A 25,124-nucleotide genomic window follows, 5' to 3' on the forward strand; every position below is an offset into this window, starting at 1 on the left:
AACTAACTGGCTATTCTCAAGACACACCCATACACATGCATAGTTGCTAAAACAAAGGCCCCAGGAGGTGGTACATCTACCGTGAAGCAGATCAGGTACAAGAAACACACAGCCCTCTGGGCCTTTCTGTATTTTCTCGCTTCTGTAGGGACAGGAAGGCAAAGTAATGTTTTCTACCAGGAGAGGGCAACAAGAAACGACAAATCAGTGCTGGGGAAGCAAGAGTTCAGGGAGGGGACTGTGGCAAACACCCAGTTCAAGTCCAGCCAAATGTTACCAGAAGGAAAGACGAACCAGACTTTCCTAAGAGAAAAACCAGAAAATCTCAATTTTGGGATAAAAATCCTGATGTTTAAAATATGGGTTTTTTAATTTAAATTTTTAGAAAAAACACACTGTAGGGCGAGCAAAACACATCAGCAGGCTGAAAATGGCCAGTGGGCTTTTGGGTTGGGATCCCTGTTCTGGGTTGAGCAAGATCTGGGATCTCCATTGGTGCTTCTCCTTCTGGCTGGGTTTTGGCATCACCTGTACTACTTTAAAAACAACAGATTCTGAGTCCACAAGTTGGCTGTCTCAGAGTCTCGAAACTTACCATGCCAGAGTTTGTGCGTAGATCAGGTCTAGGACATTTCTGGCAATGTCAAATTCCTGTAAGCCAAAACTTGTGGTAAATTGCATCCCAATGATTCTGCAAAAACATACTGAGTTTAGTACCCAAACCTTCAACCCCAAACCAACAATCAACAAAGGAGACCCTCACCGGTTTTGAATAAAGTCATAAATTTCCTTGCACATGTTTGAAAAGTTCCAAGGATAAGCATACTTTTGAAGAAATAATTTCTTGCCTTTCTGATGTTGGTGGAAATCAACACAGTTAAAGGGGGATTTGTTATATTGAATTGAGGGAAAACAAAATTAACGCAATGCATTCAAATGGGGTCTTCCTAAAGTGGATTTTCAAAGTCCAGAGAACATTTTTACCTAATAACTTAGACCATCCCACCTATTGTCTTGTTTATACCACTCTTTGCTTATTAAACCTTGTTCTTGTGGACCAGATAAACCCAGAAGCCCCCAATTCAATTAGAACAAAAATTTTTCAAGTTTAGGTTACTGCTATCTGGATAAATGGATTTCTCTGTTTTTTGAATCCATAAGGGGGATGCCAACGTCTCGATTTGCCCTGAGGTGTGCTGAGACCTCACTGCTATCTTCACACAGAGGATTTTCCAGGAAAAAGTTTCTGTCAAAAAACATGTCAAAAATTGAAATAACAGTGAAGAACTGGATGAAGAAAAATGGCACTCAGCCCACCCACAGGGGACAGAATAGCCACTGTGTCGTGTCATCTCATCACTAGAACCTAAATCAACAGCTTACGGAAACACGCAAACGACTTCAAAGAATGAGATACTCAGCATATTATTAAAAATAAATGAATGAATAGATAAAAGAGGGCCACACACAAACTATAACCCATAACATTCTTTGAAATTTGCTCTCTAATGACATGTTAAATCATACTTTGAAGGTTCTGTATATATATTAAATTTCATAATAAAAAATGTATTAAAAAAAGAGGGCCACACATGGACCAATGATGACAGTGCCTCAATTCTGTACATCTGGGGTCTAAAATAAAACATTTAGTAATTAAATGAAATGAAAACAATGGGATATATCTATATGTAAGGACCTGGAAAGATGTCACATTTGCTTTTAAGAATTATACATTACACATGCACAATGGTATATGCATAGAAAAAATCTGGAGGAATGCATACTAAACTATTAAAATTACTTATGGTGGATAGGATTTCAAATGGCTCTCAGTTTCTGGGTCTTATTTCTAGAATGGTTTTTCACAAGGGACAACTGAATCAAATGAACCATGAAAACAGAGCTGTCAGGTCAAGGTGAAATTTTAGTTATTTCAAAAGAAAACAATATCCCAAAGGGCAATAGACTCAGAACAGCACAGGCTTTGAATACCTGAGGGACCTGTACTCCCCACCCAGCCAGGAATCTGGCTCTGTTTACAGCATCAGGTACTTATTACTCAAGACCGACAAATAATTACCTCCTCAGAAACTCCCCCAGGAAAGAATCAGCTAAAGAGAACACGAAGTCCATCAGAAGGAGCCGGTAGATTTCTTGGCCAATGAGGGTTTCCCAACACTGCAAGCAAACAAGAGTCAGGCTGTGGGAGGCTGTTAACTCAGCTCGGTTCTCGTCTGCACCCAGCACCCTGCTCAGGCTGGCTGCTGGGTCTGACCCGGCCCTGGGCAGCCAGTAAAGCAGACCCATCTCAGCAAAATTGCATCATTTGGCTGAGTGTGTTTAAGGGTGTTCATTCCCTCTCTGGGTCCCCATCTTCCTCGCATTAAAGCTTACCCCTCACATGTACCAAAACGTCCCCTTGTCACCATCTCAGCTCTTAAAACTTTCCATCTGTCCTATCCCCTCTGGATCCCATTTCCCAGCCAGGGCTAATCAGTTTCTTTGGGAGAACAGGGGGTGTCAATGACAAATTATGCCTCCACCCTTTCTGCTTATTGACCTTCAGAGAAAAATCTATTCATATCTATTGGACTAGAGGTTTAGCAGGATGTTAGTGGAAATTCGAATTAGTCTGTTTATGAAACTGGGAGTCTGTGACCTCAGCAGGCAGTCCTCGTTATGAGCTGGTGGACTAGCAGCTTTTCAGTCTGGCTAAAGGAGGAGAGGGAAGTTTTGGGTGCATAGCACAGACGAATGGATGGATGGGTAGGTGGATGGATGGATGGATGGACAGATGGACATAGAGGGATGGATAGACACATGGACTGATGGAAGGTGGATAGGTGGATGGATGGATGGATGGATGATGGATGGATGGACATAGAGGGATGGCTAGATACATGGACAGATGGATGGATGGACAGATGAGTGGATGGAGGAAGTGAGTGACGGATGGACATAGAAGGATGGACAGACACATGGACTGATGGTGGATGGATGGATGGGTGGGTGGATAGATGGATGGATTGATGGAAGAATAACATGGCTCTGCTTTAACCAGTCTATCTTGGATGGCTGATTTTGAACCTCTCATAAATTAGAGAGGAAAGCAGAAGGTGCCATGATTATATGTAAGATGGTTTAAGCCTGGACACAACCAGTGCTCTTTTGGAGCCCAGGGACAAAGGGTGACAAGAGTTGAACAGAACCCTGATGGCTACCAGCTAAGGATGACTGTGTGCTGTGGAGGTCCCTTTTCAAGGGGGACCCAGCAGTAGGGACAGAGGCTTCGCAGTGAGAAGGCCAGAAGGGTTGGCTTGCTTCTGAACCCACATGGGAGATCACCCTCAGGGACCCCTGGATGAGGTCAAGTGGGGGAGGACTGGGAATGATCTGGGTTAAGACGTAATTGTTACAGCCATCACCCAAGTGCCTGCAGACTGATGAAGCCCAGGGCACCCAGGTTACAGAAAAACTAGAACATCAAGGATCAAAAAGGATCCCTTCCAAAATTCCAAGGCTGTTAGCACAGATTAGCATCAAAATTACTACCATCTGTCGAGTGCCCACCAAATGCCGGATGCTGTACTTTTGCTGTATGTGATACTGCTTAATCCCCATCTTATAGATGGGAAAACTGAAGCTTAACAAGCCTGAGTAACTGTAAATGACACAGCCGATCTTCAAATCAGGTCTGCCAGACTCTAGAACTTTCCTGACTCTAGAAATTGTGTGCCACCCTATCTTGCCTTCCAGATTAGCTTCGGTTCTCTTCCCACAAGAGATTCAATGTCAAATAGGAGGTGAGGTTATCTTGAGAAACTTGCTTCCTCCTGAACTTAGGGCAGAATAGCATGGAAATCTCACCTCTTCACCAGACAGGGCCACGATGTTGAGCCAATAGTAACAAAGAATCCCAATGATTGAGATTTTTAGAAAGATGTTTCTAAATAAAAGAAGAGAAAAAAAACTTTTTACCCTACTGTCAGGCATGTGTGCTCTTCACCAATATTTCCTTTTGAGCAAGTGGTAGGAGTGAAATTCCTGCCCCTTCTCTTGATTGGGTGGGGCTAGGTTACTAGTTGTGGCCAATTAGTTGAGAGCAGAAATAATGTATGTCACTTCGTGTCACCTCTAGGCTGGAGCATTTAATTGTTGTTGAGAGACCCTCCAGAGTTTACACTCTTCCCTCTGGAATGACAATCATCAGTGTTCAAGATGGTGGCCCTGCCAATCCACAACGGACATGTGTCACAAAAGCAAAAAATAAACCTTTGTGTTCCAAGACACTGAGTTTTAGGGCATGGCAGTGTTTGTTATGGCAGCATGACTTAATTTATTCTGACTGATACACACTTTTCTAGTGCATCTCCAAACTATTTGATTTCACTTCTCCTTGCAATAGTTAGTAAACATACCTAATATTCATTGAGTGCTGACCATGTACAGGATACTGTGACAAGCCCGTTTGTGAATTGTCCCCCTCAGTCCTTACAACTCTATCATCAAGGAGATAGTATTTTATGCCCATCTTACTGGAGAAACTGAAGCTCAGAGAGATGAAATAACTTGTTCAAGGTCACACAGCTTGTTGCGGGCATGACAAAGACTCAAACCCAGGAACACAACTGATTTAACAGCCTGAACTCTTAAACCTGGTCACTCTGCTTAATTCAATACCTGCGGGTTTTCATCAAGTTCTGGAATAAATGTACCAAGGATCAGGTGCCACTAGACCAGGAGAGTGTGGCCCCCAGAACAGAAGCATTACCATGGCTTGGAAACTTGTTAGAAAAGTAAATTCTCACCAGACCTAGTAAATTAGAAACTCTAGGGATGGTGCCCAGTGAGTTCTGGTTAAGCAAGCCTTCCAGGTGATTCTGGTACATGCTAAAGCTTAAGAACCATTGTGTTAGACTCTAAGTTCCATGAAGAGAGGATCTGGGTCTGTCTTTTTCAGCATTTGGATCCCCAGCTCCCTGCCCAGTGCATGGCCCATGACAGATTTTCAATATTTACTGAGCCAATGCTTTAGCAAAGCTTTATTGAAGTAGAACACTAGGTTAAACTTAAAAATCATACTATTCAGAGCTGAGCAAAGCTTATCATAGATCAGAAAGAACTGTGTATTTCTGAGCTTTCCCCCTTTCTCACCAGGTATAGAAGAGGTCAGACTATCTTGTGAAGCAGTACTAATGGTTAGTGTATATTAAAAGATATAATAACCTCGCTAATGATCAGGGAAATGCAAACTAACAAAGCGATTGGATCAAAAACCCTGAGCATACATGCCTACCACCCCTCCACCCAAACACTACTGGAAGGACAGAAAAGTTAGAAGATAAAAGATCCACAAAGCAATGGAGAGCCAAAAAAGTCATCACAACCAGAGTCGAAAAAAAAGTTTAGAGGCAGTTAGTTTGAATACAGAAGGCTTGGCCCATCCAAAGTACCATTCAAGTGAAAAAGCAAAATAAAGCTATGTTTGAATATGCAGGTACTTATTGTTAATGCCTACATTTAAAAAAAATAATAAATCTAGAATCAGGTTCCCAATTATTTCTAACCACGGAGAAGAGGCATGTGGTGGGGTAGGACTGGGTAGAAGTGAAGGCTTGCTAAGATTTGTTTTTCCTTCAGCAAAATAATGTACAGACAGATTAACTCTAAACATGGATCTAAAAAAAGGGTTGGCAAACATTTTTGATAAAGGACCAGATTGTAAATATTTTCAGAAAGGACAAAATAGTAAATATTTTCAGTACCGCAGGCAATATAATCAGTTGCAACTACTCAACTCTGCCAGTGATTGAGTGAACCATCCATTCATTCATTCACCAATTATTCTTGAGCACCTGATAGATCCCAGTAACTGTAAACAAGGCAGAAAATGTCCCCCATAAAAGGTGGTGGAGGCTGATAACAAATTTAAAAAATTATATGTCAGTGCTAATGTAATTGCTAAGAAATGTTAAGAAAATGATAACACAGGATAAGGGGAGAAAGGGTGATGGGGACTGTCATTTTTACAGGGTGGTCAAAGAAGAGATCTCTGAGAGGGCCACATTTGAGTAAAGTCTGGAAGCAAGCCATGGTGGCTATCTTTGGGAACAGCATTCCAGGCAGAAGGAACAGCCAGTGCAAAGGCCCAGGGGTAGGTAGGCAGTTTGGCATGTCTGTAAACAGGTAGAATGCCAGTGAGGCTGGGGAGCAGTGAGCCAGAGGGGAGCAGGGTAGGAAATGAGGTTGGAAAATTGGCCAAGAGCCAGATCCGGGAGGCCAGGGTAAGCTAAGAGCTCTGGAATTGATCCATAAAGAAACTCAATCACATTATACAGGCCTATTATTATAAACACCTCCATAAACAGGAACCAACTAGGAAAAAGATACAAAGAAAACATTCTGGGTAGTTTTGTTCTTTATCAAAACCCTGAGGCCATAGCTAGCATGTACAGTGCCTTTGAGGGAATCACAAAAAGGCAACTCCTTCCTGGCCAATGGATTACTGAGAGCCACCCCAGCCCCAACACCATTTGGGTTGGTGAATTACAAAAAAATGCACCCCTTCCTCTGGGCAGGTGCAGTGGGTGCCAGGGCTCATAATAACCAATGGGAACATTGGATGGATTTCAGTTCCCATGCAGTGCCTCAGCCAGGAAACTTTGTGCAGTGCACAACCTGCACATGAAACTTTGTGCAGTGCACAACCTGCACATCTGTACAGCTTATCCCTGAAAAGAAATATGCTAATCCTCAGGTTGGTAGCAACTTGGAAAGGTAAGCCATTACTTTGAGCAAAAGGCTGATACACACCAGAGCTGTATTTTTTCAGGGCTGATCAGATTTTATGGCTATTGCCACCCCCCCCACCCCACCCCCACACTCTTCACTCTTGAAATTCCTTCTAGAGAACAGAACTTTGATGCTTGAGTGTCACCCTTTTCTAGCTTCCACCCCGTTTCCCTCCATGGAAATCGAGGCTGGTGTTCAGCAGGACAGACAAACCTACCGGATGAGGAGGATGTAGACTTCGTGCCGCGGCAATTCATACCTCTCCACCAGCCTGAACATGGAGTACAAGCGCGGAACAGCCAGGTTGATGCAGGACACAACGAATGGCAGTAACAGCACTGCACCCGGGTTGTGGTGCTTTCTCAGGAACTGCAGGGGGTGGAGGGAGAGAACCAAGACGCAGGCTCAGAGCAGAACCTGGACTGCCCCCCGGCCAGGGGTCCTTATGCAGGTGTCCTGCAGGCCTTGTGGAAAGGAATTCCCAGTGGGTTTACTTGATGATTACACCCTTTCGGTGCGAATCCTGCCTCCAGCGCCCTCTGGGTGGCTTTGCAATTACCACTTTGGATAGTGTCTTAGGAGCCAGGGACACCTGGGGCTCACATGCTGCCCCCACCCCCAACACACACTTAGAAGCTGCAAGGTGCAGGGCCAGACACTTAGCTGCTCTGTGCCTCCCTTCCCTGTCTGCACAAAACTGAGCTTATCATGGAACCCACAGGGATTATGCAAGAATGAAAGGAGATTAAGTAAAACAAGGGCTGGCCCCAGGGCTGCCAGATGGCACATTAAGTTGTAGAAGTTAGAGAGAATGGTGCCCACCCCCTACCCTGTGTGTGAAAGCTTCTCATTCATTTATTTATTCACTTAGTTGAGCACCTACTATGTGCCAAGTGTCAGGCCAGGTGCTGGGATACAGTCTCTTGAAGAAACAGACAAGTAGACAGGCATCTTCAATAGACTCTGATAAGGACACAGGGGAAGCCAGCAGAGTCAAAGACACCTAACTGAGCTTAGTGAGGGTGGTGGTGGTGAGAGAAGGCTTTCTGGAGGAGGTGGCTTCCATGCTGAGGTCTAGAGGAGAAGGAAGAGTTTGCCAGATGAAGGGAAGTGGGGAGTAGAGAATGACTTGCATGTTTGCCACCTAGAGGTGGGGAGGAGCATGGCGTGTTTCGGGAACTACGATCAAATTAGCATTGCCCGTGTGGGATATGGGTGGTTGCAGGGTGTTGAGGCTAGAGATGCAGGCAGGGGTCATATCATAAAAGATCTGTCAGTCGTGCCATGGAGGATAGATTTTACTTTCAGGGTAATGGGAAGCCATTAAACAAACTGACATAATAGACTGACTCGCACCACAATTCTAAAGGTGGGTAAACTCAATACAATCAGCCCTGTTTTCCAAAGAAGGAAGCTGAAACCTAAAGAGAAGCAGTACTTGGCCCAAGAAACCCAGCGAATTCGTCTCAGAGTCTAAGTCATTTAAAAAAACAAAACACTCTAGCATTTCTCCATCACCCACAGGGCCAGGCACTGTGTAGACCCTTCACGTAATTTATCTCTAATACTGACCACGTGCCAACAAAGCCAGGCATTATCCATCCCATTTTACAGATGCAAAATCAGAGGCTCGGAAAGATGTAATAATTTGCCTAAAACCAACAGTTTACAATATCTGTTGAGCATCTTCTTTGTGCCGGGCACTGCGTAAAGCATTAGGAATATAATAACAAAGGAAGAAACCGGAATTTGAACTCAGATTCCAAGCCTGCATTCCCTCTCTCACATGTGCCCAAAACGTCTCTTTCTGCCCTGTAATTCCCATCCCCGGGGAAGATTCTAGGTCAGTGTCAGTGGAGGGACCTGAGATTCTACATTTTTCAAAAAACCAGTGTCCGGGTGCCGCTGATGCTCCTGGCTGGGTGGGGACCCCACTTCGAGTCACAGGCTCTACGCCCCTCTCCCCCTCCAGCATCCCTTCCCTTCACCTGGTTCTCTTTGCTCCGGACCCCGGAGCTCCAGCCTCCCAGGAGTTACCTCTGAGTTTTCCTCAGCCAGGTAATAAACGGCTACACAGCAGGCGATGGCCACCCCGGTAGAGAGCACCCAGGCTGCCATGTGGGCGGACAAGCGGGTCAGCTGTTGCTTTCGTGTTAACTCGACGTTCTCCTGACGGATTTCTGACAGGTTCTCCTACAAACACAAGGAATTGAAGTTGAGCCACAGAACCCTCTCCACTGTGAGGAAAGACACTGCTGCCACCCCCAGCCCCCTCCACTCTCACCACACCAGCGACCCAAACCCATCCCAGGTCCACAGGCAAGAAAGCAAGGGAGACAGGAACAAGTTAGTGATGGACGTGGACCGTGGGAGACCCTTAGGAAAATCTCGAATGGGGCCAAGGAGCCCATAGCCACCTCAACACCTTTGCAGTCTTAGAGGAACAGATAGGACGAATAAATTGGGACCATGTCATTGAGCAAGGCATGTTGAAGTCACCGAGCTCTTTCTTGAAGAATAGGCTGGAAATCTACATGAAGAAGAAATCAACACCTGCAGCCATCTTATCAGAGTGCCTTTGTTTAGAAATCCTGCTAGCTCTTTCTTTTTAATAAGTTTGTTTCTGTAGACTAGGGTTTCTTGACCTTGGCACTGTTGACAGTTTGGGCCAGATACTTTGTTTTGGGAGGCAGCCTTGTGAATTGTAGGATATTTGGCAGCATCCCTGGCCTCTACCTACCAGATGCCAATAGCATTCTCACAACTGTGACAACCAAAAAAGGTCTCCAGACATTGTCAAATGCATGCTGGGGGGCAAAATTGCCTCTGGTTAAGAATCATTGCTATGGACAGATAAAGGAGAAAATTATAAGGAAAAAATCTGGGGTAGTTGTATGCTTTATCCTGATTTTATTTTTTACTTAATGTGACATGAGCATGTTTCCATCCACCTCATCACTCTTGCAAGCTGCCAGTAATCGGATGGCTAATGCTTATTGAGGGGCTAACAGGTCTCTGTCTTTTACCTATTGTATTTAGTGACCTAAATGGATGTACCTCCATTTATCTAATCATTCTTCTCTTCATATACTATTGGGTTATTTTATACCTTTTTTTTCCCTTGCTATTCAAATAAGCAGCAATAAACATCGAGTTCCTCTGATGGCATTCCCATAGGATTGGGTTTCTCTGCCTTGGCATTATGGACATTGGGGGCTGGATAATTCTTTGCTGTGGGGACTGTCCTGTGCATTGCAAAACATTGAGCAGCAACCCTGGCCTCTACCCACTAAATGCTAGTAGTTTCCCTGCCCCCATATGTGCCAAAGTCTCCAGACATTGCCAAATGTCCCACAGGGGACAAAATTGCCCCTCGTTGGAAACCACTATCCTAGGATAAAGTTTTAAATCTTGAACTGTGGGGTCAAGAAGTATGCACATATAAAATGTTGTTATAAATTGCTAAACTGCCCTCCAGTAAGGTTTCACCCATGTCATATAAAAAATGCCCATTTCCCTACACGATCACCAGCACTGGGCATTATGACTATTTTTATTTTTTATTTTATTTGTGCCAATCTCATGGGCAACAAAAATACTTCATTATTATTTTAAGAAAGGTTATAAATGTACTGGAGGAGGGAAGGAGACTGGCTGTGGGAGGTGCGTGGCAGCAGACTTGCCTTACCCTTATCTCGGTGCTAAGGTTCTTCTGTTTCAGCTTCACAGCTTTTTCATGAGTGACAGTGAAGTCCCAGCAAAAGATAAGTTTAGTGATCCCTCTGGAGTAAATGTGGGGGTTAATGAAGTTGTTCCGGAAATATCTGGCCATGCTGGGGAAGGCAGAAACCAGAATACACAAAGGTTACTACACAAGCAGGGATTAAAACAAAGGAAAATCCTGTCTAATGATAAAAGGCAACTTCAAACAGCTACCCCCAAGCTCTTTCCCTGGAACAGTGGTCATGAGCATAACGGTTAAGAGCACTGACTTTGGGGTCACACCAGCCCCTCAAAATCCCAGGGTTTTGTCAGTGGGGCATCTTTGTGATATTAATGCACTGTTCTGAGCTTCAGTTTCCACATCTGTATAATGGAGATAATAGAACCAACCTCACCACATTATTAGAATTGTATCAGTTTCCTATGGCTGGTATAACAAATTGCCATAAATTAAGTGGCTTAAAACAACACAGATTTGTTATCTTACAGTTCTGAAGAGCAGAAGTCAGAAAATGGGTCTTCCAGGGTAAAAATTAAGGTGTTGGCAGAGCTGGTCCCTGCGGGATGCTCTAGGGCAGAATCCTTTCCTTCCTTCTGCAGCTGCTCGAGAACACCCACATGCCTTGGCTCATGGCCCCTTCCAGCCATTGCATCACTTCAACCTCTGCTTCCATCCTCACATCCCCTTCCCTGACCCCAGCCCTCCTGCCTCCTTCTTACTGCAATTGGGTCCATGGGATAAGGGGATTAGGACATGGATATCTTTGGGGAGCATTTTTCTGCCAACCCCAAGAATCAGTGATGCACTTAGAACAGTAAGTGCTTGGTAAAGGCAGCTCTTATTACCCCGAGAATGACAGGACGACAGGACTGCATGAAATCAAGCACAGGAAGCACTCAACACAGAGTCTGGCACATCGTGGATGTTGAATGAAATAGAAGCTACCTTTCTAAAATGTGCCACCACTGAGTATTAGCTGTTTAAGAAACATCTCCTAGTTTGACAAGACAACATGAAATCTCATTTTAGTTGGCATTATCGTGATGGAGATGCAGTTCATATGTGTATTTTCCATCTGTTCCTCCTCATTCTCAACTGTCCACCATGTCCTTCTGCCTTAGATTGTTGTATCCTGATCTTCAGACTCACAAAGGTCTTTAAAAGCGCACAAATACCTCTCTTTATCTACCTGAACTCATTATTTTATGTGGCAGGACAAGGTGGAAAATGCTCAGACAGCAATAGAAAGACAAAATCACTGTTTCCTGGGTAATGTTTGAGTCTCTTGGATTTTGCCAAAATCTAAAAAGTGCCTTGGAATCAGGAAATGCAGACGCTCCGTACCTGTACAGCAAACTGAAAAAGCAGATGATCAAGCTCACTCCGATTGTGAATATGTAGGCCAGCTGCATGTTGTAGGAGACCCCACTGTTCCCGTGCTGGATTGTAGAATTGGTGTAATAGCCGTAGTACATCACTGTGTCCCTAAAGTAACCCTGGAAGGGACAATGAACCTGGGTCAGGTGGGTCTCTGTAGAAAGTGGGCAGAGTATAGCAAGCGGCTCGGGCCAGTCAACTTAGTCCATTTCATTTACCCGGCAAGGAGCACTCGGGGCACAGTGAACCTCAATGTTCTCATCGCCAGGCTCTCGCAGCTGGAAAGGAATCCCAGACCCACATAACCTTATGGTACAGGGGTCAGGCTGTTACCCCCCCGAACCCAGAGGCCAAGCAAAGCACCACTCAACGTGGCACCACCAGCCTCTATGTGTCTCCATCACTTACTAAGTATTATGGTTAAAAAAAAATTTAATAAGAAACAAACCAAGGCTACAGATCTAAATTTCAGTTTACAGGAAATAAGGGACTAGGGGAATAAAATAAGAGAGACCATAAGGAAATGGAGAATTCCAGAAGGTAGGTGTTAGGGATTGCACCATATGCCCACAAAGACATGTCCGAGTCCTAACACCTGGTCCTGTGGATGTGAATCTGTTTCTAAGTAGAATCTTTAAAGATGCTATTAGTTATGGTGAGGCCAGACTAAATCGAGAGGAGTCTTAATCCATTATGCCTGGAGTCCTTGTAAGTAGGGACATCTGAACACGGTGAGTAGGACTGAGTAGGAGACAGGAGGAGGTAGATGGCCAGGTGACAGAGGCAGACACTGGGTCGTGGATGGCCGGCGAGCAAGAGCCTGGCACACCTTGACTTGGGTTTTCCAGCCCCCCAAACTGCGAGACGACAAATTCCTGTTGCTGAAGCCAACCAGGCTGCGGTGTTTGTTAGAGCAGCCCTGGAAACTAAGGCAGTGCGATATTAGACTCTATAGACCCTGGCCCAGTTTCTGCAACAAGCCAATGTCAAGAGAAAGGAAAAGGGAGGTGGAGAGGCTGGAGGGATTTTTCTAGATTAACAGAGACTAAGAGAAAAAACTAGTGAATGCGATGTGTGGTCTTGGATCAGATCCTGATCTGAATAAGCAAGCTACGAAAGACATTTGGGGGACAATTGGGAAAATGTGATAAGGTTTTGATTTTTGAGGATAGGAATTATTGTTAATTTTGTAAATTGTGATAAAAGAATTTGGCTGCCGGAAAGTGTTCTTATTTTTCAGAGATGCATGTTGAAGAATTTTGGAGTGATATGTGCTGACATCTGTAATTTACTTTAAAATGCTTCCAAAAATAATAAGATAAATAAAGCAAAAGGTTAACAATTTTAAATCCAGGTAGTGGATATATAGGTGTTTATTTTTATTTTTTTTAATTTTTTACCATTCATTCCCTCCTAAGTAAACAATCAATGGTTCCCTCTATATTCACAGTTATGCATTCAATAGGTGTTTATTATGCTACTCTTTATTATTCTATATGTTTGAAACTTTTCATAATAAAATGTTTTCATATATATATGTTTACATAGTAATGAGAAAAAATGATGGAGAAATTAATAGCAATAACTCCATTTCAAGGCATCCATCCCAAGGGAAAAATAAAATTAGTGGAAAAGGAAAAAAAAGGCACATGGAAGTCCATACTTTGAACATTCTACAAGGGTTAGCAAACTTTTTCTGCGAAGGGCCAGAGAGTATGTATTTTTGGGTTTGCAGATCATATGCTCACCATGGCAACTGCTCAGCATGAAAGCAGCCTGGGAAATATGTAAATGAATGGGCACAGCTGTGTTCTAATAAAACTTTATTTATGGATCCTAAAATTTGCATTTAATTTTCATGTTTCACAAAATGTTATTATTCTTTTGATTTTTTTCCAACCATTTAAAATGTAAAAACCATCTTTAGTTTGCTGGATGAACAAAAATAAATGGCAGGCTGATTCGGCCCGCAGGCCATCGTTTTCCATCCCTGCTATACAGGAACTCAATGACAGAATCCCTTCCCTTCCAGAAGGTAAACTCACCAGAGCAGGGGCTAAATGCTTCAACAGAGAGTTGGATAAATAAATTATGGCTGCTCTTAAAAAGAGTTATGCAGATCTACGCAGATGCCCAAGACACATAGTGAAGAGAAAAAAAGTTATAAAACAAGACTTACAGAACAATCTCATCTTCTTATTTTTCAAAAGAATGATTATCTATTTATTTATATATATCTATGTTTATATAGAAGGGAAAATGTTCTAAAAGGACATATGCTCTGAAATGGGGAGTAGGACAAGAGAAAAAGGATAAAGCAGATTCACTTTTTGCTTGTTCTGTTCTGTACAGTAGGTGTTTTCTAAAAGGAGCATTATATTTTGCAGAAATAAAAATAAAAAAGAGAGAAAAGGTAGATCTGTGAGTATCAATCTGGGAAGATACCCACTACATATTGTTAGATGGGGAGAAAAAGCAAATTGTAGACAGTATATAAAGAATAATTTCACTTTTGTAAAAATAAACAGATGCATATGTACATGCATATGCATGTCCATCAGTTACTTTATATGGGTTACTTTTGGGGGAAAAAAAATCTGTAAACACCCAACACCCCCATGAGTCAACCCCAGGCAAAATGAAAGAGCTGGGCATGGTGATGAGTGAAGTACGTGCTTTGGGTGCTAGGATGCTGAATGCAGGATGGGGAAATGGAGAACTTACCCCCCCAGTGAAAAATTCCAACCCAGTGAACAGGAGGATGTTCTTCTGAGGCACAGTTAACTGAGGGATGACGATGAAGCTGAAGTTTACGATGAAGGAGAAAATGTTGAACTTCAAAAGCCACTTCAGAAAGTTGAAGTAGGAGAGCACGCTGGTTCCAAATTTGCTGCCGATGACCTTGAGCGTCTTCTGCCACAGGCTGATGTAATTGAGGAGTTCCGACAGGCTGTTCTTGGATCTCCGGTAAGCCTGGAGTGAGGACACAGAGTGGGTGGTTGTGTACTGACTCTGTGGGGCAGGTGCCACAATGGCAAAAACTGCCGCCGCCACTAGAACATTACAACATGCCCAGTGCTGTGCCAAGCAGGTTTGCCAATGTTATCCCATTTAATCCTCATGTCCACCAGGATTGTCTTTCCAGCTTTGCTGTTGAATTAGGTGAAGACGTTTGCAGTTGTGCAACTAACGCAGCAACCTCTTACACCTTCCCGCTGCCACCTCGTCTCCCCCACGCCTGCACTGATCCAATTTCTATGGCTCTGGGCAAGGAAAGAGTAACTGGGTTTGGATTCTTCTCCCCTAATAAGCATCCCCTTCGGTCCTCTTTCATCCCCGCCCTCCTACCTTCCCATTTTCCCTCCCTGGCCCTGTGCATTTTACTGACTGCAATAAAAGCTGACTTACCAGTGAAATGGAATTCAAACACTGAGTACAGCAATTGAGCTTGAGGATATGGTGAGACTGTTTACTTTTCTCTTTGTCAACAATTTTCCTGTAGGGAATGGCAGAAAAAAAGTGAGAGATACCAGGACTTCATTCATTCATTCAAAAAATAATTACTGACTGCCTACGCTGCACCAGGCATGGTCCCAGATGTGTAGGCAAGAGAGACCAATTCCCCTGTCTCGGGGCGCTGACATCCTCACTGGAAGCAAAAGTCAATACACAAAGAGAATAATAACTAGGTAAACCACATAGCATATTAGAAGGCAATTTGTACTATGGGAAAGAACAAGAGAAACAGAGTGAGATGAGGAAATGGGAGATGTTGGGTGGGGACCGTGTTACAATCTTAAATAGGGTGATATCTGATTGAAGTCCTGAAGGAGGTGAGCAGAGAACCGTAGGGATGAGGGATGTTCCATGCGCAGGGAACAGCCAGTGCAAAGTCCCAAGGTGGGCAGGACAGCAAGGAGACCGGGGTGGGATAGCGTGGGGGTTGGAACAGAATGAGCAAGGGCAGTGGGAGAGGACATGTGACAACCTAACTGTAGGGGTGTGCAGATCCTGTAAGTCAATGGCTGACTTTGCTCCCCAGAGAACATTTGGCAGTGTCTGGAGACTTTTTTGTTTGTCTCTACTTGGTAGATGGGAGCTACCGTTATCTAGTGGGTAGAGACCACGGATGCTGCTAAACGCTCTACAATGCACAGAACAGTCCCCCAACAAAGATTTATCAAGTTTAAAATGCAACAGGCACTGAGGATGAAACACCTCACTTCATGAGGACTCAGCCTTTACTTCCTGATATGGGGAGCCCCTGCAGAGTTGGAAAATCAAGGAGTGTTTTGCGGAAGATACGGGCACAGTTTGTCTCTTTACCCTTCCCTGAACTCGCACAGCCATTTGATTCTGAGCCTTGTGACTCTCCCAGGTCCACCTCAAACTCTCTCCGTTGTGTTACCGTCTTTGAAGGCTCAGCTTAAACGACTCCCAGGCTTTTGCCTGGATCAGTTGTTTCAGTCCCACTCCCTTCCCTCTCTGCCTTGATTTGGCCCAATTTTCTTTCTGTCATTTTTAGGTTCCTTGTAGACAAGTCTGTCTTCCCTACCAGACTGTGAAATTTATCTTGGCAACCTCAGCACCCATCTTAGAGGAGTGTGTGTGGGTTAGAAATGGCTTCATCCACTTGACTAGTTTCTGCTAACTATTACAAACTGCAAAAAGAAAAAGAAAAAAGTTGAGAAAAAGCAAATGGAAGGGCTGAAGGCTAAAACAGCCCTTATCTTGTTTTTGAGTTCCTGGACTTAGAAAGCTTCCAGGTTTCTCTTAGCATTTTTGTTTGTTTGTTTGTTTTTGAACTTTTCATTTTAGAACAGTGTGAGGTTTATAGAAAAGTTGCAAAGATGGTACAGAGACTTCCCATGCGTACCTCACCCAGTTTCCCCTGTCAACGTCTTACATTTCCATGGTACATTTGCTAAACATCACTAGTAACTAAAAAACAAGGCTCTATTGCAATTTTGCTAGTTTTTTTGCCAATATTCTTTTCCTGTTCCCAGACTCCCGTTCAGGAGACCATGCTGCATTTAGTTGTCATGGTCTCCTTCATTCTCTTGGCTGTGACCATCTCTCAGACTTTCCTTGTTTTTCAGGACCTTGACAGTTTTGCAGAGGACTGGTCATGTATTTTGCAGAATGTCCCTCAAGCTGGGTTTGTCCATTTTTCTCCTGGTTAGACTGGGTTATGGGATTTAGGGGAGAATCCCACAGAGGAGAAGCTCCCTCCTCATCACACAGTTTCTCTCCGGGGATGTTGACCTTGATCTCCCAGCCAAGGAGTATTTGCCAGGCTTCCCCACTGCAGAGTCATCTTTCCCTCCCTTCCCATGCTCTGTTCTTTGGAAGCCCATCACTAAGCATGGTCTACACTGAAGCCTAGGGAGTCGGGATTTAGCTCCACTTCCTGGAGGAGGAGGGAGTATCTACATAAATTTGGAACTCTTTGGTAAGGAATATAGATGTGTTTCTTCTCCCTCATTTACTCAGTCTTATCTTTTTGAGGTGGGGCAAACATAGAAGCTGGAGATTCCTGTGAAATCTGGGAAAGAGGAAAAGCCTCAGGACCTACCTAAGGTTCCTTTTCTCCTCCATGGTTCTTGGCTGGTTCCTGATGGCTTTATCTCTTTCTCTAGGTGCCAGGGTTATCAGAGATGCGATTAACTTTTGTTCTGCAGAAGAAAAGAAAACAGAGTTCCATGTATACTCCTGAAAAGAATAATGGCATTGGAAAACATGGAGCTGCAGTTGAAGCATGCTTTTAAAAGAGAACAATGAAAGAAGAACTCAAGGGATTGGGATTCCCAAAATGTAACAGATAAAAACAAGAAGAAGGCGTGGGTATTTGTGAAACCTAGAAGACAAAGCAAATGATAATGTTTGCTCTCAATTCCAATTCAATGTTTTTCTTTTTCCCACTGCAGAAACCAGTTAGCCAAGCCAAAAAGATCCTGCCAGCTTTGGAGTGCCTACCTTTTCTCTCTTGTTTTAATATCTCACATCCCTCAGTTTTTTTTCTAGTTTGCATTGATTGTATTTTTTCCCCACTACCATCCCATTTTTAACACCTTGCAAGATTGATATTCACCTGCTCTCCCTCATGTAAAAACATATTTGTACATTTGATCACAATTGTTGAGCACTCTAGGTTTCACTGAGTTACACAGTCCCAGTCTTTATCTTTCCTCTTTCCTTCTGGTGTCCGACATGCGCCTAACCTTCCTCCTTCAACCACTCTCCCAGTCATCTTTGTTCAGTGTACTTACATTGCTGTGCTACCATCACCCAAAATTGTGTTCCAAACCTCTCACTCCTGTCTTTTTCTATCTGTCTGTAGTGCTCCCTTTAGTATTTCCTGTAGAGCAGGTGTCTTGTTCACAAACTGTCATTGTCTGTTTGTCAGAGAATATTTTAAACTCTCCCTCATATTTGAAGGACAGTTTTGCTGGATATAAGATTCTTGGTTGGTGGTTTTTCTCTTTCAGTATCTTAAATATATCACACCACTTCCTTCTTGTCTCCATGGTTTCTACTGAGAAATCCATACAAAATCTTATCAAGCTTCCTTTGTATGTGATGGATCACTTTTCTCTTGCTGCTTTCAGAATTCTCTCTTTGTCTCTGAGATTTGATAATCTGATTATTAAGTGTCTTGGCATAGGCCTATTCAGATCTATTCTGTTTGGGGTATACTGTGCTTCTTGGATCTGTAATTTTATGTCTTTCATAAGAGATGAGAAATTTTTATTGATTATTTCCTCTGTTATTGCTTCTGCCCCCTTTCCCTTTTCTTCTGGGACACCCATGACATATACATTCACATGTTTCATGTTGTCATTCTATTCCCTGAGCTGTTGCTCATATTTTTCCATTCTTTTCCCTATCTGTTCTTTAGTGTGCAGGATTTCAGGTGTCTTGTTCTCCAGTTCCTGAGTGTTTTTTTTCTGCCTCTTGAAATCTTCTGTTGTATGTCTCCATTATGTTTTTTATCTCTTGTGTTGTGCCTTTCATTTCCATAGATTCTGCCAGTTGTTTTGTTAAACTTTCAATTTCTACCTTATATTATTAGCCCAGTGTTTTCTTTATATCCTTCATCTCTTTTGCCATATCTTCCCTGAACTCACTGATTTGGTTTTTGAATTGATTTAGCATATTTCTTTGATAATCTTTGATTGTTTCATTAATCTCAACTGTATTTTAATTGAGGTGTAAGTTTGTTCTTTTGACTGAGCCATATCTTCGTTTTTCCTAGTGTAATTTGTAGTTTTCTGTTGTCTAGGCATCTGGTTTCCTTGGGTACCCCAATCAGATTTTCCCAGACCAGAATGGGTTCAGGTCTCAGAATGGGTCTATATTCAGTGTCAAGTTTCCCTGAGGGTTTATCTTAGAAGATTGACAGACTTTCCTGTGAGGCCTCTAGCTGCTGTGCTTTTCCTAACCTGCCCAGCAGGTGGTGACTGTCAGCCTATTGCTCCCAACTAGTGTAAGGTGGTGTGGCCCCTTTAGTTCTCAACTTAGGTTGTGTCTGTTTTGGCTGTTTTCCCCCAGGCCTTGGGGTCTGAGTTCTGAAGGGAAGGCCGGCATTAGAGCTGGGCCCCACCTTCTTCCTCTTTGGGAAAATACCCCCCTAGGGAGTTATCTTCTACATTTAATAGCGCCTTTGTCTCTCTGACTCTGTTAATTCCACCCCTGTCTGGGTAAGAGTGCTGCAAAATGAAAATGGCTGAGGCTCTCTCCACTGAGCCTGTCAGGTTGAGAGAGAGAAAAAGGGAAAGAAAGCCTCCTTTCAGAGCCAGTCCGTAGCTCCCCAGTTTCACCTGTCAGTCAGAGAGAGCACCCAGTCTTGAGGCCTCCCTTTCCCGGGGCACAGGCATTTTACGGCTCTTTAAGGTCAGTTGTCTTTAAAAGCCTCTGTATTTTTCCTTCTTTTTTTAATTAAAAAATATATTTTTTTCCATCTGCACCCCACCGCCCCCGACACACACACACACATTAGGAGCAACCTCAGGGTACTTTGCTGCTTGTTGGGGGTTTGTCTATGTTTGAGCTTGTAATCAGCAGTTCACATTTGTTAATTAAAACCCCAGTTGGAGCTGGACTGAGCTACGTTCGCTTGCTCTGGGAATGCTGCTTTCTCCCACATCGAGGTCTTGCAGCTCAGCCTGCTGTGGGGGGAGGGGTCTCCCGGTGTAGTTCTGCAGTTTTTACTTACAGCTTTTATACTGCGATCTCAGCCATTCCACCCAATCCAGGTTGGTGTATGATGTGCGGACAGTCACAGTTGTCCCCCAGCAGTTGTTCAAGATTATTTACTAGTTGTTCCTGGTTGTTTATTAGTTGCTCCAGGGGACTGACTAAATTCTACAACTCTCTATGCCGCCATCTTGCCCCACTTCCTCTCACATCCCTCACTTTTGCCACCTGCACCCCAGACACAAGGGCCTTCTTTATATTCCTTGACTATTGTCACATGCTTTTCTGCCTCCTTAGAACGGAGTCCCTCCTTTCCTCCTGCTAACTCTAATTCACATTTTCAGACAGTATGGAAGGGCTGTTGGTTGCCTACTGCCAAATCATTCTCTCCTTCCTAGTGGAATTCTGATTTTGTTTGGGAATCTACCCCTCCCCACCTGTCTCCGACCTTCAGATACAGGGGCTGTCCTGTTGGGTCTGAGCCGATCCGAATGGTCCTGTCCCCCTTGCCAGTGACTGGCTTAGGCACAGGCATGTGACACAATTTTGGCCAATGTTCTACGAGGAATGGTCTTCTGAGCAGTTTCTTGGAAAAGGTTTCTTCCTTCTCAATTAATCATTTAATCAATCACAAGGTATTGGGGATCAAATCATGTCCCGTACAAAAGACAGGTTCAAATCTTAATCCACGTTCCTGTGGGTGTGAACCCATTTGTAAGTAGGAGCTGTGAGAGATGCTATTGTTAGTTAAGGTGAGGCCAAACTCAGTCAGGTGGTCTTCATCCCTGTGTCTGGAGGCCTTATAAAGGGAGGAAATTTGGACACAGAAGAGCAGACACAAGGGAGAAGGGGCTGCCATGTGACAGAGGACCACTGTCGCCAGAACACTGCTGAAGCTGGGAGAAAGCGTGGCCTTGATGACATCTTGATTTTGGCCTTCTAGCCAATTGTGAGACAATGAATTCCTGTGGTTAAGCCAGCCCGTGTGTGGTGTTTGGCATAGTAGCCCTGGCAAACCAAGACACCAGGAAAAGACAGCGGCATCTTCCTCTGAATGTGGAGTTTGCATGTCACACCTAGAACTCCCATCACCATCTTATAACACAGTGGGAAGCCAGCTCGGCAGGGGTTTGGGGGTGGAGGGGTATTGCAGCTGGGCAAACCTGACATGCTGGAGAAACAGAAAATAGACAGAAGCTGTGGACGGGCTCCCCGGTCACATCACTGAGCCAGAACTCCTCACGGAGGAAGCACGGGTTTATTTTCAAGACATCATTGAAGTGAAGGTGAAGTGCCCAAAAGATGACCACTAAACCACTCGGCTAAAGACAAGAAATTTGTGTCCCTCCTGAGAGGCAATGGGGAGATGTGTGAAAGGGAGAAAGGAGAAGGAGGAAAGAGAGGAAAACATGGAAATGAGGAAGAGGTGACTCTCCCGTCTTCAGCAAAGGAACTAAACCTATAAAATGCTTTCATGTGAATGGATATTTCCTCCCAGAAACTATCGAGAGTGGCTGGACTTTACATTTGGGATACTTTGGGGTGAACCAGAAATGGCATCTGGTTTTGACTTCAGGAGCCGAGAGGCAGAGATGCGTCAGCTAACTAACATTGTGGTTTCATGGTGGACAGAGCATGGAGGCATCCTAGATCTACCAGCTATTGCTGTTCAGCCTAAGGCAGTTTACTTAATTTCACTGAGCCTCAATTTCCTAATCAAGCAAATGGGAATGACAAGAGTACCTGCGTGGGGAGTGGGAGTAAAGAAAACTAAACTCAATGGATATCAAAAAGGCAGTTCTCAGCAGAGAGCCAGGAATGTGAACTGAGCATGATCGAGGCAAAATGTTGTGAGTAGGATGATCTTGAAATGACCCCACCCTTGTCCCTAGCATCCTTGGTTCACCTACCAAACTTTCAACCTATTTGACTTGTTAAAACTAAAATACCCTTTGGGCAGCCTTGGAAGCCACGTTTGCTCCCTTCCCAGTGTTTTACAACCTTGAGCAGTTTCATGTGATGTACAAGAAGCCTCTACACCTGTGCATTCCGGGACTTGAAGGGTCTGAGAAACCGATTCATTCAAAGATGAAAATCGTGGCACCCACGTGCTCTTTTTGTAATTCTGAGAGTCCATCACGTCCATGTCAAAAATTGATGAGAACCTGCTGAGGCTTGAGTTCACCAGCACTTTATCTTGAAAAATCTGATTTGAGGATGAATGGCTTTGTATCCCCAATGGAACATTCTCAAGCTCTATGATGATTTCATTCGCTTGGTCATCAGACAGCATCTCTTGGCTGCTCCAGCCCTTATTCTCCACGGCTGTGGGCTTCCAAAACCCTCAGACAGCAGTCACATAGGCATTGTTGGGAATGTTGGGAACGTGACAAATAATCTCAGAGAGAAGGGACATTCACATTTCCTAAAATGTCAGGATGAAATCGCCAAAGCCGGTCACATCCAAATCACAGCCTAGCTCCCCACATCTACACTCAGAGAGGTGTCCTCAGGAGGAGGGAGGTCTTCCTGGACAGAGCTCTGTCTCAGTAGCTAGGTAAGAAATCGGTAACAGAATCCTTCCTTAAAGACAATAGGATTCTAGAAACAGAAGGCAGAGGTTCTTCTACACGACATATAATCAAAGGGCAAGATTTTCTTTTTAATTTGTTGCCTTTGGCCTAGAACTTAGATTTTATATTCATAATTTTATAGACCCATAGAAATTCAGATGGGTTTATAGTGACCCAGTTACTAGCTCCTGACTGCCATGGGGGTTGGGAGAGGCAGACACTGCTATTTGTATTCTTAATATCCATTCTCCCATTTTCCCATACCAGCAGAAGCCACGTTTCCTTTAACTGTGTTCAGTTAAAATTGTCCCAGCTTTTCGGGGGTGGATCCATGACCCAGTTTAGGACAATGAGACAGTTGGCTTCTAGAAATGCTCTTTAAAAAGGGGACAGTTTTGCCTGGCTTCACCTTTTGCTCTTCACCATTCTTCCTTCTTCTCACCTGGAAGCAGCCCGTTCTGAAAACACGAGGACAAATATTCACAAAAACCTGGGAGTCCCAGTCCTTGAAGCTGTACAAATTTTGGACTCTCTCCTGTCATACTTCTTGTTACATGAGAAAAATAAATCCATTTATTGCTCAAGCCACTGTCCTGAATCAGTATCATGCGCCTGAACACAATTCCTATCTGATAGACTTGATTTGGAAGTCACCTCGTCCTAGAGGTTCATCTAGAGGTTGAAGAAGTTGAAACTCAGAAAGCCTCACTGTCACACATGACACACTCGGACTGGAACTCAAGGACCCCTTCTCACTACCAATAACGATGCCCCTAACAATACCTACCGTTGCGGTGGGCCAAGCACTTTAAATAGAATATCTCATCTAATTTTCACACTAATGGTGGTAGATTGAATCATATCCCCCACGAAGACACATTCAAGTCCTAATCCCCATCCTGGGTCCTGCGGCATGAGCTCATTTGCTAACTGGGTCTTCAAAAAATCTTGTTAATATGTAGCTTACACAGTGTGACCATGTAGTTGTGAAAACCTTATGGCTCACTCTCTCTTTATCCAGTGTATGGACGGATGAGTAGAAAAATGGGGACAAAAGCTAAATGAAAAATAGGGTAGGATGGGGGGGATGATTTGGGTGTACTTTTTTACTTTTATTTTTTATTCTTATTTTTATTCTTTTTTGTGTAAGAAAAATGTTTGAAAATTGATTGGGGCGATGAGTGCACAACTATATGATGATATTGTGAACAGTTGATTGTACACCATGGATGATTGTATGGTATGTGAATCCATCTCAATAAAACTGAATAAAAAAAAAAACTGTTAAGATGAGGTCAAATGGAACAAAGGTGGGTCTTAACGTGGCCTCAATGTCAGGAATCCTTATAAGCAAAAGACTTTGGACACAAAAGAACAAGCCACAGGAGGAGACAGAAGGAGACAAATTGCCATATGTTGGACATCTAACCTCCAAAAGGTGAGCTGATAAATCCCTGTTGTTGTTCAAACAGTCTGTGGTGTTTTATTATAGCAGCCTTGGCAAACTAAGACACTAACACTATGAAGCAGGTACTATAATCAACCCCATTTAAAAAAATATGTATTGGTTTTAGGGCATTCTCTTACATAGTTCTTTTTTTTAAATAGCTACAAAAACTGAAGATTGAGGGGTAATTTTCTTAAGTTCACAAAACTAGCAAGTAGTGGAGTTGGAGGTCAAACTTAACTCTATCTGAATCCAAAGCCAGAGCTCTTAACTGCTTCACCCTAGACTCTTCTTGTAAGAAGATGCTAATGCTTAATTCATTCTTTCATTCATAATTGATAAATATTTAAGTGTGCCTACCATGGGTCACTTTCTAGGTGCATGGCTTAATCTGTCAAGATGACACTTTATCAAAAGTCTATCAATTAACTGTACATGGTTTGAGAATCAGAAACAACACAAGGCAAAATGGTACAGAAGGCCAGGTTCATCTTTGGTTCTTTTCTTCTCTCTCCCTTTTTGGGATTCTTCTTTAATAGGAGCCCCAAACTTCCTGCTGGCTAGAACAGAGCATGTTTAAAAGCATTTCCTTTACCCAGTAATTAAAGCCATTCTCTGCTCTGGCAGGAATTAAATAGAAGGTATGATCATTATATCCCCATGTTTTCCCTCCCCCAAGTAGCTATGCCTGACACTTTTGAAAGGGCTCTTGAAGAAGAGCCTCTTTGAGAAGGCTCTTGAAAGATGAAGCTAAAGACCATCATCTGAGGCTCTGGGGCCAGAAAGTGGGAGATGGTTTTAAGCCACAGACTCCCTCGGTTTACATTCTACAAATGACCGTCAGGTATTCCTTATTGTTCCCACATTTGCCTTTTGGTTTCAGCATTCTCTAGCCTTCCTCCTCTGTTGCTTCCTCTTCATTCTCAGTCCCTGCCTCTGACCAGATGTTCATCACCGCACACAGGGACACTCGGCGAGATTCCTAACTGATTTCACTGCCTGTCTTTCCCCA

At 43.5% G+C, this 25,124-nt stretch overlaps 1 protein-coding gene across 2 annotated transcripts in view; it reads right to left on the bottom strand.

Moving 5' to 3' along the window:
- The window catches only part of TMC5 (transmembrane channel like 5), an 83,125-nt gene that overhangs the window by 23,326 nt on the left and 34,675 nt on the right, over positions 1 to 25,124 (bottom strand). The window contains exons 6-15 of one of the 2 annotated variants that reach the window (XM_037814465.1): positions 17,472 to 17,571; positions 15,305 to 15,392; positions 14,621 to 14,869; positions 11,864 to 12,015; positions 10,484 to 10,628; positions 8,833 to 8,988; positions 7,013 to 7,164; positions 3,871 to 3,949; positions 2,084 to 2,181; positions 596 to 691 (exon numbers count right to left, since the gene is read on the bottom strand). In XM_037814465.1, coding sequence (XP_037670393.1) covers positions 596 to 691; positions 2,084 to 2,181; positions 3,871 to 3,949; positions 7,013 to 7,164; positions 8,833 to 8,988; positions 10,484 to 10,628; positions 11,864 to 12,015; positions 14,621 to 14,869; positions 15,305 to 15,392; positions 17,472 to 17,571 — 1,315 coding nt within the window. The remainder of the gene's footprint in view (positions 1 to 595; positions 692 to 2,083; positions 2,182 to 3,870; positions 3,950 to 7,012; positions 7,165 to 8,832; positions 8,989 to 10,483; positions 10,629 to 11,863; positions 12,016 to 14,620; positions 14,870 to 15,304; positions 15,393 to 17,471; positions 17,572 to 25,124) is intronic. The other variant, XM_037814466.1, reaches the window with a different exon arrangement.

This window comes from Choloepus didactylus, chromosome 21, assembly GCF_015220235.1.
Source record: "Choloepus didactylus isolate mChoDid1 chromosome 21, mChoDid1.pri, whole genome shotgun sequence".
NCBI classification, from domain to species: domain Eukaryota; kingdom Metazoa; phylum Chordata; class Mammalia; order Pilosa; family Megalonychidae; genus Choloepus; species Choloepus didactylus.